Source organism: Pelobates fuscus, chromosome 6 (assembly GCF_036172605.1).
Source record: "Pelobates fuscus isolate aPelFus1 chromosome 6, aPelFus1.pri, whole genome shotgun sequence".
NCBI classification, from domain to species: Eukaryota; Metazoa; Chordata; class Amphibia; order Anura; family Pelobatidae; genus Pelobates; species Pelobates fuscus.
The window spans coordinates 88503151-88517838 of NC_086322.1; the positions used below are offsets into that span (position 1 = coordinate 88503151).

The 14688-nt window shown below is 47.9% G+C and overlaps 3 protein-coding genes across 3 annotated transcripts; 2 read left to right on the forward strand and 1 right to left on the reverse strand.

Annotated features, from left to right (window-relative positions):
- The first annotated feature begins 19 nt into the window (after positions 1 to 19).
- On the forward strand, positions 20 to 331 carry LOC134614344 (histone H4). Its single transcript, XM_063457996.1, has one exon. It carries the CDS (start codon positions 20 to 22, stop codon positions 329 to 331), a length of 312 nt encoding a protein of 103 aa, XP_063314066.1.
- Positions 332 to 1608: 1277 nt separating this feature from the next.
- On the reverse strand, positions 1609 to 1989 carry LOC134614343 (histone H2B 1.1). Its single transcript, XM_063457995.1, has one exon. It carries the CDS (start codon positions 1987 to 1989, stop codon positions 1609 to 1611), a length of 381 nt encoding a protein of 126 aa, XP_063314065.1.
- A 300-nt stretch (positions 1990 to 2289) lies between these two features.
- LOC134615422 (histone H2A type 2-B) lies at positions 2290 to 2682 on the forward strand. Its single transcript, XM_063459941.1, has one exon. It carries the CDS (start codon positions 2290 to 2292, stop codon positions 2680 to 2682), a length of 393 nt encoding a protein of 130 aa, XP_063316011.1.
- The last annotated feature ends 12006 nt before the right edge of the window (positions 2683 to 14688 follow it).

A 14688-nucleotide genomic window follows, 5' to 3' on the forward strand; every position in this document is an offset into this window, starting at 1 on the left:
CCACTTGTCTCAGCTCAGAATGTCTGGTCGCGGTAAAGGAGGGAAAGGGCTCGGTAAAGGTGGTGCCAAGCGGCACAGGAAGGTGCTCCGTGATAACATCCAGGGGATCACTAAACCGGCTATCCGCCGTTTGGCTCGCAGAGGAGGTGTCAAGCGAATCTCCGGCCTCATTTACGAGGAGACTCGAGGAGTGCTGAAAGTCTTCCTGGAGAACGTTATCCGCGATGCCGTCACATACACCGAGCACGCCAAGAGGAAGACGGTCACCGCCATGGACGTGGTGTACGCGCTGAAACGCCAGGGCCGCACTCTCTACGGTTTCGGAGGTTAAACGTTTCGGCTGATGTTCGATAATTCATTCAAACCAAAGGCTCTTTTCAGAGCCGCCCACTCCTTCCCTCATAAGGCTATAATTCCACCAGGATGGCTCGGCTGTCTCAATGCTCCCTACAACATATTGGAGAACGAGAAATTACAGAGTAGCCTTCCGGTAACACAAACTCCAATGTGTTTCCTATCCATATAATGTTGCCTTATGTTTCCCCGAATATCCTGCTTCGTTTTCTGTTTGAATGCAATGCTCTCATAAAACATGAAATAAGGGCATTGGAGGCTGAGAGGGTTAAAGTCTTCCTTGTTAGTAAGACTAGAATCCTCTCTGCACTAAACTGCAGTCAGTATGTGATCTAAAACGGCCGGAGAGAAAAGCTGCTGTGATCGAAGCAGCCATTCCCGCTTTTTATATGGAAAACATGCTGCATACTGACTTTATACACCTCGAAACAGACCTAAAACTAGACATTCTATACTGTGATAATTGTAGTTTGAGGAATCATTAGAATTCTCTAAGCATCACAGTCCATACAAATTATATGGCAGTCGTTTCCACCTGAGTATGAAAGGGTTAAACTATATGCATTTTATCATCACAAAATACTGCTTAATGAAACTGCAATCAGTATGTGGCCAGGAAATGGCGGGAGAGGAAAGTGGAAGAACAAAAAGCTGCTGTGACAGAGCCAGCAGGGGGACTATATCGTGCAGGATTTAAACTTCGCCATTTTGTAACCGACTTTCCCGCTTTAAAAACGCCATGCAGAGAACGCTGAATGTATAAATTTGGTAATAAATACATTATAAGAGGGAAACAGACCCACCAAACTCCTAATTTTAATTTATAAAGTATTCATTGAGATTGATATTGCTGGTTTGATCCATGATATGTATTAAACAAAAAGTAACCATTGCAATCTGTATACACGAGATGGCAGCATTGTATAATTTGTGAGAGAGGAGTGTGAATGGAAACACGTTTCATGTGTAAGCTAGATTGATACATTATAATAGTTTCAGGCTGTTGTATCTTTTAGTATACTTTATAACCAGCAGAATAAATGTTACACTATAGGTTCTGCCATTGAGAGTGTTTTACAATTTATTTTAGCTTGAAGAAGATTTCAAAATTGAAATAGTGTAACGCGACAATCGATTACTTTTTACATTTCGCACATAGAGAATACTCTCGTAATATAGTCACAGCTCTCTCGTGGATTGTGTGGGTGGCTCTTAGAAGAGCCTTTGTGTTATTAGAGTTTGGGTGACGGGTCTTTACTTGGCGCTGGTGTACTTGGTCACTGCCTTGGTGCCCTCAGACACGGCGTGTTTGGCCAGCTCTCCGGGCAGTAAGAGCCGTACAGCGGTCTGGATCTCCCGGGAGGTGATGGTGGAGCGCTTGTTATAGTGAGCCAGACGGGAGGCTTCCCCTGCGATGCGCTCGAAGATATCATTGACAAAGGAGTTCATGATCCCCATGGCCTTGGAGGAGATACCGGTGTCGGGGTGGACCTGTTTCAGCACCTTGTACACGTAGATGGCATAGCTCTCCTTCCTGCTCTTTCTGCGCTTCTTCCCATCCTTCTTCTGGGTCTTGGTCACGGCTTTTTTAGAGCCCTTCTTGGGTGCGGGAGCGGACTTGGCTGGTTCAGGCATGATGATCAGAGAAATCTTACGAAATTTCCAACAGAATAAGGAACACGTTCCCCAGCTGCTCTATATATAGAAGCCCTGGCAGTAAAGCCTGACCTGTGTGCATTTTCTATTGGTTCGTTCAGTAAGAGCATTGAGCATGGAACGCGGTAACCTACAGCGATTGGTTACTTTCTGAGTCGGACGCTGATTGGTGGCTTTAAAATGCAACCAATTAGATTAGAGCTCGCGGTATCTGAGATGGTATAAATAGCCGTGCAGGGGGCGCCAAGGTCTAGACGATAATTCGATTTCGTTTTGAAAATGTCAGGAAGAGGCAAACAGGGCGGCAAAGTCAGGGCTAAAGCCAAGACCCGATCATCCAGAGCAGGTCTGCAGTTCCCAGTCGGCCGTGTCCACAGGCTGCTCAGAAAGGGCAATTATGCCGAGCGGGTTGGAGCCGGAGCTCCGGTCTATCTGGCTGCAGTGCTGGAGTATCTGACCGCCGAGATCCTGGAACTGGCTGGGAATGCAGCCCGAGACAACAAGAAGACCCGCATCATCCCCCGCCATCTGCAGCTCGCTGTGCGCAACGACGAGGAGCTCAACAAACTGCTCGGAGGGGTCACCATAGCCCAGGGTGGGGTATTGCCCAATATCCAGGCTGTTTTACTGCCCAAGAAAACCGACAGCCACAAGCCAGCCAAGAGCAAGTAACTCCACTGTCCCTCAGCTCCCAAACTTACACAAAGGCTCTTTTAAGAGCCACCCACAATCCCCAGAAAGAGCTCACACTGATATATGACTGTATGGAGGTGATCACTGTCTTGCTACATTCTTATACGGTTATTCACTACAGTGACACGTCAAAGGGAATTTAGTATTTAAGGGTCTAATACCTCTTTTTTACAGTCTCTGTAATTCGGCTAACGAACTAAGTGATGCTTTTCAAATTTCCATTAAAACACACCTAGCGGACTTTCCCTTTCTAACCATTGCTATTACTACTTGTTATACACTGGGGAGTCTTTAGTGAAACACAAGAAATCGATCAAAAGCGGATTAATAGTTAAGTCACTATTGTGAACAATAGGAAAGTGCTGCATATCATTATAAGGTGGAAGGAAGTAAAGACTCCAATCCATCCCGATTTTCACACATCGGTAGATTCAATTAAACTTGAGATCTTTTGGGGTTTTTTTGCCTCAATTTTATAATTCAGGTTTTAGTGAATGAGCATGCCTCTCTTTCTACTGGTAATGCAAAAGAGGGCGGCAAATTCCAATTTCAAGTGACTTCCAATCATGCCACAAAAAAAAAAATCTCAACTCCAAAGCCAGTCAGATTTCTCCTAGGTGGGATTTAGTCACACCATATGGCCATGTGGGGGTCCTCTCCTGCTTCAAAATAAGCCAGTATGCCATACGGTGTAACTAAATTCCGTATTGCCAAGATAGGTCTAAGTAAGTAGTATTGTAAGATTTCATGCTGTATTTTGGGATGTGCTCTCCTTCACATGTACAAACCTTTTGGAAATGTATTACTGTTCTGCTTTAATTGTACTACGTTGTTTATTTTGTTTTCCATATTTCTAAACACTAAAAATATAGATGAACCAAAAACCCTCTCCCCTCCCCCTTTAAAAAAAAATAAATAAATATATATTTATTCTTGATGTGGTATCATTCAAGTAAGACACATAAAGTCATAGCTTTCCCATATTTTGTAAATTCTAGTAGGCTTAAATTTGTATACTTTCATATCACTAGAAATGAGGCAAATCTAATCAACATGAGGTTGAGGGTCAATCATCAAAGCCTGGGCCTCCTCCCTATTTTCTTCTCCCTTGCACAGTGGGTCAGCTAACTGCCTCCATCCACACATCAGGACATGCATGCACACATTCACACGGCAAGGGATTTTATATACCACTCGAGATAATATTCTCAAAGCCAAGCGACTTTTTCTAAAAATGGTTTTCACTGAGACCTCATTGTGGGGCTGGACTATTCACGGTCCACAGACCCAACCCATGGGCAGCCTAGATTTCCTTTAAAACAGCCTTCTGTCCTCTAGGTAAGCCCACTGGTGCAAAATGGTAGAGGAGGGGTAGTCTCAATTAGGGTCACTACAGGCCACCTTTCCCACACCTGGCTTACACACAGGTTCCCTCGCCCACAGGCCATCATTCCCAGCTATTTAAATACCCTCCCTCTCACAGGAAAAGTACAACATTAACTTTCACAAGGTAAGTACAAAAGAAAAAATGCATTACTGTAAAACCAAAAATAAAAGCAGGTTGTGTCAAATAGACAGTGTGTCTGGGAAAACAAACAGCCCCAATGCAACCCATATGCCAGGCCGGGTGGTTTATAGAGGGTCTTGGCTCTTCTCCTCACCACCTCGTCTCAGACTGATTACGGCTTTGGGTGGATCTACATTCACCCTCGATAGTCGTAGAGGCGTCAATTGAAGGGTGCAAGTGACTCTCCAGCCGACAGTGTTGACACAGAATCTCCTTGAGGCACCCACCACCAGAGTACCTGCATCTTCGCCACTCCATCAGGACGGAGAATGGCAAATCATCAAATATTTTATTTATTTTTTAAATTCTTTATTTTTGTTGAGGCATGTGATTATGGGGGTACAGAAAAAAGAGAGGGAGACGTTCAAGAGTTGTACAGGATGGGGTCGTCATAACATATTGACAAAGTCTCCTATGATTATCAACCTCATTTTATATATATATAGTAACATGCTGTGGCTAAATACTGTTATCTCTTGCTTTAATACTGTAATCTCTCGCATTGATACTGTTTCCTCTCGCTTTAATATTGTTATCTCTCGCTTTAATACTGTTATCTCTCGCCTTAATACGGTTATCTCTCGCTTTAATACGGTTATCTCTCGCTTTAATACGGTTGTCTTCTCGACTTAATACTGTCAACGTATAGTAGCTTACATGCAAGGCTGTACTCGGTTGGGACAGGTTAATTATTAAACGTTAGGTTACATGCTAGACAGACATATTATATAATAAAGACCACTGACTACCAATTGTATTGTAGTCAAGGATAGCTATAACAAAATGAGGGTATGTTAGGCTAGGTGATATACAGTGCTCTGCATTAATGTTAGGTACACACAAATATATGTATATTAACAGCCGCATAGTTACTCTTTCAGGAGATGGAATAACGCTTGTGAGTACACTTTTGATGGGCAGTCAGTGGTCGCCTGCCAAGGGACCCCCCTAAATATATCTCGAAGCATTTAAATAAAAGGGGATATAAGGACTGCTATGGTAGTTATAGTCCCGATGTGTGTCATGTTCGTATGGTGGCAGTCCCTGTATGGGCGATCCAGACGAGTGTCTGTCTTAGGCGGGAAAAGAGTCCCTGTTGCCGTGCCGATCATCGTGTACAGTATGGTGGCTGTAGGTGGTTAATCCGCGTTCGTTGGCCCGCATGCAGTGTGGAAGGTAAGGTTAAGTTGTTGTCCCTCTGTAGTGAGGCTAGTGGGGTATGAGGATGTGCTCGCCTGTTCCTGCTTGGCGTCCTTCGGCAGTCCGTCCTTGAGAAGTCAGAAGGGAGGGTGCCTCAGTCAGCCCTCGGGCATGGATAGCTGGGCATGCAGTCTCCGCCATTTTAAAGGTGGACTCTGCGCTCTGTGGTCTCTTGTGAAGGTGCCGCTTCTAGCCGGTGCTGCCCGCAAGTTTATTCTGTGCAGGGGGAGCGGTGTGGGTCGCTTCTGAGCCTCACTGCCGGTTTTGGTGCCAGCATCCTTGGTCTCCGCCATCTTGCACGCTGCGCTTTGGTGCTGGATCCAGGCGGCCCTGCTGCTGCTCCCGGGATGGTCGGGGCATGCGGGGGTGGGGACCGGGATCACCCCCCCGGTCCATGGGGGGGGGGGAAAGGGGCCACAGCTCCACGGGTCTGGCTCGTGTCTGAGCACCGATGAGCAGGATAGCGGGGCAGCGACCGTCTGCCCCACTCACCGCCGGAGTAGGCCTCGTTGATGCCAGTGAGGATTCATCCCCCAGGGGACTGAAACCGGTCGGGCCAGCCTCACCCTGGGTCCGGTACTCTCCACCCGATGTGTTTCACTGATTTTTGTCAACTTTTTATGCCAAAATAAACTGATTGCTTGTTCTTCCGTTGTAAATTTCGGGAGCTGGTCTGACATGCGACCATCTCGCTCGGCGGCCTGGCCCTGCCCCCATCATCAAATATTTTAATATGAAAGTCCTCCATATCAACAGTGGAGTGGGCATCTGGGCCCACTGTTTCTTGTGCCCCTCAGGACCAGATATTTTTATGTCGATGTTGTGCTTCCAGTGATGGTACTGTGCGGTTAAGCCTCTGGACCTGTTGGGAGATCTTATCGTTTGTGTATGGGTCACAGTCAGTAGTCCCTCTCGTTCCTCCTCTCGGTATTTAACGTCGCTAATGAGTCGATTCAGGCTGCCTATTTCAGTTTGCTTTCTGCTAGGTCTGCTTTCCTAACCGCTTGTAGATCCTACAGGAGCTTTTCAATGTTCCCTTTAGCGGAGGGTGATGTGGCGGTATACCCTCTCGAGAATGGGTTACTACCGCCTGTGGTCGCCCCTTCCTAGTTGTGCCCAGTCCTAGAGTGATTATAGCTGCAAACCAGTGATTATAGTATTTTGCAGGAAGGCAAGCGTGGTATCACCCAAACACTAGTCGAGACTTAGGGAAGGGTAAACAAGAACTGTTTATTGTAGGAAAGATACAAAGTATTTATGCACAGGCATCGCTGTGTCTGGGAGATAATGGTATCTCCCGGACACAGGAAGCCGAACACACAAAAAACCCAAAACTCACCCAATACAGTAACACAACCCCATGCCATACATCACCAAATAGCTCCTGGTCCCAGCTATAATCCCTGCAAATAGCGGGGCGATCGGATGTACAGAGCCAGAGAAATCATCATATAAAGTCTGGGCTTAACACTCTGTACATTCTCACAAATAGTTCCACTTGGTTTAGGCCTGTAGAGTCAAACTACACGCCTAAACCATGCAGCAACCAATCAGCACTCACAGAGGGGAGGAGTTACAAGCTAAGCCCTTGAGGGCTCGCCGACCAATCGTGATAAATGGCGCAAACAAGTTTGAATGGCAGCTCCTTCTCCTATTGGTTGGCATGGATTTCCCAACCCAAGGTAAGCTTACCCCCAAGGGTACAATTCAGCTCCCATGGAGTTATGAAAAAAATATTGTGCAATAGCGGAATTGACTTCCGCATGGCTGATTCAGGGCAGTTGCCCGATGTGCATGACATAATGGAAGTCAAATTGAGACAGAAATGTTCCATCTAGTGATTTGCTGCCGCATTCACGGCTTGCCAACTACTCGCGATGTAGCCCCGCTTTCTAGTCGCATGTCTCTGCACCCTCATCAAGTGGCTCTGCTGCTCCTTCACAATGTCACTGTCCCATTGTCCACACTGTCACTGTCCCACACTGTCAGACTACTCCCTCTCCCACAATATAACTGCCCCAAGTTGTCACACTGCCCCCTCCATCACATTGTCACTGTCCCATTGCCCACAGTGTCACTGTCCCACTGCCCCACACTGTTAGACTACTCCCTCCCCCACAATGTCACTTACCCAAGCTGTCACACTGCCGCCTCCAAACACACACTGTCCCCTCCACCACAATGTCACAGGCCCCAAGCTGTCGCACTGCCAACTCCCAACATACACTGTCACGCTGCCCCCTCCACCACAATGTCACTGCCGCAAGCTGTCACACTGCCACTCCCAACACACACTGTCCCCTACACCACAATGTCACTGCCCCACTCCTACAATGTCATTGTCCCACACTGTCACACTGCCTCACACTGTCATTGCCCCACACTATCAGACTACTCCCTCCCCCACAATGGCACTGCCCCAAGTTTTCACACTACCCCCTCACACACACTGTCACACTACACCCTCCACATACTGTCACTGCCTCCCTCGGCCCCACACCCCACTACCTCAACCCTATAACCCCCAGCCCTCCACACAGCACCCCATGGCTACCACAGTAGAGCCACATCGCACCAACCCTCGCTGTTTACCCTTGTAAACAGCCCAGGCATTACAGGAACAACTGCCCCCAGCAAATCCGGATGGAGTGGAACTGACCCCCATCTAACCAGCCCTGAGCCGGAGCCCACTGTGAAGAGGGAAACCGTTACGGGGGTGGTCCAGGCGCAACCCAGGAAATTTGGCCAGTGCTTCATGAGATGGCCCCGGTACAAGCTGTGGAGGACAGCCATGCCGAGCATAGGCAAGTTGTCAAAATAAATGGCAAGGAGGCTCAGGGGCTAAGAGACACGAGGGGCACTCTGACCCTAGTACAGCCGCACCAGGTTAGCACCACGGCAAATACCGGCCGGACTGTGGCTGGTAGAGTCGCCGGCGGAGCCATCAATACACAGAGGTCGGCATCATGCAAGACTTACCGGCAGAGGTGTGAATACATACACACACACACACACAGATTTCTGAATGCACACAGGCGTTGCTGAATGCACACAGGCTGATTTATACACGTACACACAGACTGCTGAGTCCATACACACAGACATACAGACACAGACTGCTGAGTCCATATACACACACAGACTGCTGAGTCCATACACAGACACACACACACACAGACTGCTGAGTCCATACACAGACACACACACACACACACATACTGCTGATTCCATACACACACACAGACTGCTGAGTCCATACACACACACACAGACATACAGACTGCTGAGTCCATACACACACACACAGACATACAGACTGCTGAGTACAGACACAGACTGCTGAGTCCATATACACACACAGACTGCTGAGTCCATACACAGACACACACACACAGACTGCTGAGTCCATACACAGACACACACACACACACACACATACTGCTGATTCCATACACACACACAGACTGCTGAGTCCACACACACACACACACATACACAGACTGCTGAGTCCATACACCCACAGACTGCTGAGTCCATACACCCACAGACTGCTGAATCCATACACACGCACAGACTGCTGAGTCCATACACCCACAGACACACAGGCTGCTGAGTCCATACACAGGCAGAGACTGCTGAGTCCATAAACACACACACACACACACACAGATTGTTGAGTCTTTACACACATACAGACTGCTGAGTTCATACACACACACAGACTGCTGAGTCCATACACACACACACAAACACACACACACAGACTGCTGAGTCCTTACACACACACAGACTGCTGAGTAGGACTGCCATCAGAAATTTTAGGGCCCCTGACACAGATCAAGATCTGGGCCCCCGGGGCCAGCACCAAGTCCGCCCACAAGGATGAAGTGTGTGTGTATAGTGGATGTAGAATGTGTGTCATGGATGCAGTGTGTATAGTGGATGTAGAATGTGTGTAGTGGATGCGGTATTTGTGTCATGGATGCAGTGTGTATAGTGGATGCAGTATGTGTGTCATGGATGCAGTGTGTATAGTGGATGCAGATTGTACATTTAGTGTAATGTATGTAATGTTTGTATGCATGCATTAGATGCAGAGTGTGTGTGTAGTGAATGTAGGTGTGTATAGTGAATGCAGAGTGTGTGTTTTTGTAGTGGATGTAGTGTGTATAGTGAATGTAGTGTGTATAGTGAATGTAGTGTGTTTGTAGTGAGTGCAAAGTGTGTTTAGTAAATGTAAAATGCAACTAGTGAGTGCAACGTGTGTATAGTGAATGCAGTGTGTGTGTGTTTGTGTGTAGTGCAAAGTGTGTTTAATGAATGTAGTGTGTGTGTGTGTGTAGTACCGAGCGTGTTTAGTAAATGTAGTGTGTAGTGAGTGAAATGTGTGTGTATAGTGAATGTAGTGTGTGTGTGTGTAGTGCAAAGTGTGCTTAGTGAATGTAGTGCAAAGTGTGTTTAGTGAATGTAGTGTGTGTGTAGGGCAGAGTGTGTTTAGTGAATGTAGTGTGAGTATGTGTAGTGCAGAATGTGTTTAGTGAATGTAGTGTGTGTAGTGCAAAATGTGTATAGTGAATGTAGTGTGTGTGTGTAGAGCAAAATGTGTATAGTGAATGTAGTGTGTAGCGCAAAGTGTGTTTAGTGAATGTAGTGTGTGTGTAGTGCACAGTGTGTTTAGTAAATGTAGTGTTTGTAGTGAGTGCAGAGTGTGTTTAGTGAATGTAGTGTATGTGTAGTGCAGAGTATGTTTAGTGAATGTAGTGTGTGTGTGTGTGTGTAGTGCAGAGTGTGTTTAGTGAATGTAGTGTGTGTGTAGTGCAGAGTGTGTTTAGTGAACCTAGTATGTGTGTGTGTGTAGTATTTTTTTTATTTGTGTGTGTATATTTCAATTTTATTCCCCCCTCCCTGGTTCTTACCATGCCAGGGAGGGGGGAGATCGCATTCCCTGTTGGTCCAGTGGCATGGTGGAGGGTGCCAGCCGCGGTACATTGAAGAGGGGGCCCAGCAACACACACTGTCTTCCTTTCCAGCTCCCCTCTGACTAACTCTCGCGAGACAGGCCTGCGTGCTGTGCGCTCTGGCGGCCGCAGGAAAGTTAGACAGAGAGCAGCTGGAAAGGAGGACAGAGTGTGCTGCTTTGCCCCCCTCTGCAATGTACAGGTAGCAGGGCGCCCTCTGTGCACGTATATATAGCGAAAATCGCTAGATATATATATGTGCACATAATGAATGTGGGGCTCGGGCCCCCCAGGACCGCCGGGCCCATGACAACCGTTATGGTTGTCATGCCCTGATGGCGGCCCTGCTGCTGAGTCCAAACACACACACACACACACACACACAGACTGCTGAGTCCAAACACACACACAGACTGCTGAGTCCATACACACATACACACACACACAGACTGATGAGTCCATACACATTCTGCTGAGTCCATACACACACACACACACACACAGACGGCTGAGTCCATACACACACACACACACACAGACTGCTGAGTCCATACACACACACACACACACAGACTGCTGAGTCTATACACACACACACGCACACACACAGACTGCTGAGTCCATATACACATACACACACACACAGACTGATGAGTCCATACACAGACTGCTGAGTCCATACACACATACACACACACACACAGACTGATGAGTCCATACACAGACTGCTGAGTCCATACACACACACACACACACACAGACTGCTGAGTCCATACACACACACACACAGACTGCTGAGTCCATACACACACACACACAGACTGCTGAGTCTATACACACACACACAGACTGCTGAGTCCATACACACACACACAGACTGCTGAGTCCATACACACACACACACGCACACACACAGACTGCTGAGTCCATATACACACGCACACACACAGACTGCTGAGTCCATACACACACACACTCAGACTGCTGAGCCCACACACACACACACACACACACACACAGACTGCTGAGTCCATACACACACACACAAGCTTCCTCACTAGCAGAGACACACACACACCTGAGCACATCAAGCCTACCTGTTGCTGGGGGTCAGACACTCAGACATCTTCTGGCCTTTGCAGAGCAGCAGCATGGGCTGCTGCTTAACGGCAGGGGCGGGGCTTATTTTCGGGAGGTGGGGCTTCATTTGGGGCGCGGCCTGTGCCGGGGAGCCTGTCAGTGCTCCCTCCGGCCACAGACAGCCCCCAGCACCGCTCCAGCTCCTCTCTCCTGCATACCCTCGGGCTGTCACACACTGTTACAGCCCGAGGGAATCGAATTTAAACACATGGACAGCAGGTTGCTGGCATTTGAGGGGGCCCAAGGGGGGGCACAGCATGATGTAGGGGGGGGGCATGCCCACCCCCAGCGACACCACTGTAGCCTGTTGCGGCTAAGGCTTTCTTCAGCGCGGCCAGTGACACACCTCCGAAACTCAAGAAGTATGAACGCAGTCACTGAGTGCTATATCCACATGATCCCACTTGCTTGCCCGCATGGCTTTCACGTTCCCCTGTGGGGGATCGCCCTACCTGCTCCTAAAGGAGCCATAATCACTAGCCAGGGAAGCTGGCCAGGCATGAGGCTCCTGGATCCTCCCTGGACAGTGATTATGGCTCCTTCAGGAGCAGGTAGGGCGTTCCCCTGCAGGGGAACCTGAAAACTATGCAGGCATTCAAGTGGTCACATGTGGGTATGGCGCCCTTTCTACCCATTTGCCGGCGAAACACCTCCCCTCCCTGAGTGCCAATTGGTGCAAATTGGTTCATGGCCTTTCTCCTGATTGGCCATCACGTGGTTGAGATGCAAAGTTTGAATCCACCGGACAAAATCAAGTGATTCTGTGGAGCTATTTTCGGGTATGTACAGAGTCTCAAGCCCAGACTTTGTACGATGATTTCTCGGGCTCTGCACATCCGATAGCTCCGCTATTTGCAGGGATCATAGCTGAGACCAGGCGCTATTGTATGGCATGTAGGGTTGTGTTACTGTACAGTGTGTATTTTTGTGGTTTTGGTGTGGTAGGCTTCCTGTGTCTTGAGATACCATTATCTCCGAGAGACAGCGACGCTTGGGCGGGCTTATGTTTTCATGTTGCTAGGGGTCTGTGCATAAAGACTGTGTATCTTGCCTGAAATAAACAGGGTTTTTTTCGCCCTTCACTAGGTCTCGAATAGTGTTTGGGTGATACCACGATTGCCCTTCTGCAAGCGGCTATAATCACTGGCTAGCAGCTCTAATCCCTCTAGGGCTGGGCACAACATGGAAGGAGCGACCACAGGCAGTAGTAACCCATCCTCGAGAGTATACCGCTACACCACTCTCAACAACATTCAGACGTCTATGAGGCAGGTGTTTGTTAATACCCCAAAAGAGGCGTTTTTTGACGGGGTTTGTCAGCAACGGGGCCGTGCCACCGGCTGCTTTTGGTCTTCAAGCTCCTGAAATATTGTGCAATCACCTTCGTTATTATTATTGTTAAGGGTTCCTAGGCTATTGTCGCCGTTCTGTACAATGGCATGGGCAGTTCCCTCTTTCTACTGCCAATACCTCTCCCTATACAACCAAACATTCTGCAAGCACTCCCTGCTGCTCTATAGCATTGTCTTCCTACCTTTGAGTCATCAGAAATAATCTTATGTCCAAGATGCATTATCTTGCCCTTATCCACATTCAATGTCAGTTGCCACAACTTTGACCATTTTTCTAGTTTACCTATACCATTTGCCATTTTGCTTATCCCTCCTGGAACATTAACCCTGTTACATATCTTAGTAGTGTCAGCAAAAAGATATATCTTCTGCAATATCACTAATAAAAATATTAAAGAGAATGGGTCCAGGTACAGATCCCTGAGGTACCCAACTGGTGACAAGCCCATGCTCGAATATACTCCATTAACTACAACCCTCTGTTGCCTGTCACTCAGCCACTGCCTTGCCCATTCAACAATATTGGAATCCAAACTTCAAGATTTCAGTTTATGGACAAGCCTTCTATGTGCAACAGTGTCAAAATCCTTACTGAAATCTAGGTAAGCAATGTCTACTGCACCACCCTGATCTATTAATTTAGTAACCCAATACACGTTCTATTTCCTAGTTCCCTCTGTACGGCCTGACCACCTGGTTTCTGACGTGCTTACTCCACACTCCAGGTACGGTCTGCCTTACGTTGCTGCCTCATACCTCCCCTACGTTTTTGTTACATGTTTTCCCCAGGTACGTCCTGTCTCGCACTTCGCCCCCCACCTAGTCTAGATGTGGCTGGCTGTCAGAGTCTTAGGTGTCCAATAGAGGTTATCTCCCCCTGGCTTTCTTAGCCTTAGGTTAGTGGTCCCGCGACGCCAACACCCATCCTCATACTCGGAGGTACTACGCCCCTCGGGCCAAATCATAGTTAGTTGCCTCGCATGTGGCATAGAGAGGGCCTACCCTGTCACTCCCATTCTGTCTTATGCTTTACTGGTCACCGAGAGGCTGACACCCCGCCACAACGTTCAGTGGCCACGAAATCCCCTCGCGTCAACGCATAGATAGAGTCTCTCAAGCCGCTTGGCATCTAGCAGGGCCTCACCTGTCACCAACTTAGTTTTAATTGTTTCGCCGCCTTGCGGCACTAGCAAGCTGGCCAGCTCACACTGGTCCTACACTTACTCTGGTCCTTTTTCTTGCTCTGATTTCTCGCTTCTTTCTTTTAGCATGGATCAAGTACCGGAAGGTGGCGAACACTTGTTACTGCCCGACACTCCGGCCAGGTCTGGTACTCCATCTCGCAGGGGAGATTCTGCCACGCCTGCCTCCTTCGGTTCCTGGTTGATTCTTCACCTCATGACAGATTTTCGGAAATGTCAGCTCCCGTTCCCTGCATACACTAGGAAGACCGAACTGTTCTCCATTTTAGATGCTGGACCTTTCTGATGTTTTCACTCCGACCATGTAAGTAAACTCCCATTTACCTGGCTTTCTACGGTCTTCTTAGACCCCGTGAACTTACCACTACTACCATAACCAACCTACAATAATGCCTCAGGAGGTCTCACCTAGTTAATTTGGGAGACTATTATGTACTTACACTTCCTCACACTCGAACTACACATACTCTGTTCATACCACAACCACTACAGAACCTAGACATATTTTTCATACTATGTCCATGTAAGTCATGCTCTTCCTGTTGTTGATTGTAATAAATTCTAGT

What these genes read in the sequence shown, in the direction of transcription:
- LOC134614344 (XM_063457996.1), top strand. Translation starts at nt 20, where the DNA reads ATGTCTGGTCGCGGTAAAGGAGGGAAAGGGCTCGGTAAAGGTGGTGCC.
- LOC134615422 (XM_063459941.1), top strand. Translation starts at nt 2,290, where the DNA reads ATGTCAGGAAGAGGCAAACAGGGCGGCAAAGTCAGGGCTAAAGCCAAG.
- LOC134614343 (XM_063457995.1), bottom strand. Translation starts at nt 1,989, where the DNA reads ATGCCTGAACCAGCCAAGTCCGCTCCCGCACCCAAGAAGGGCTCTAAA.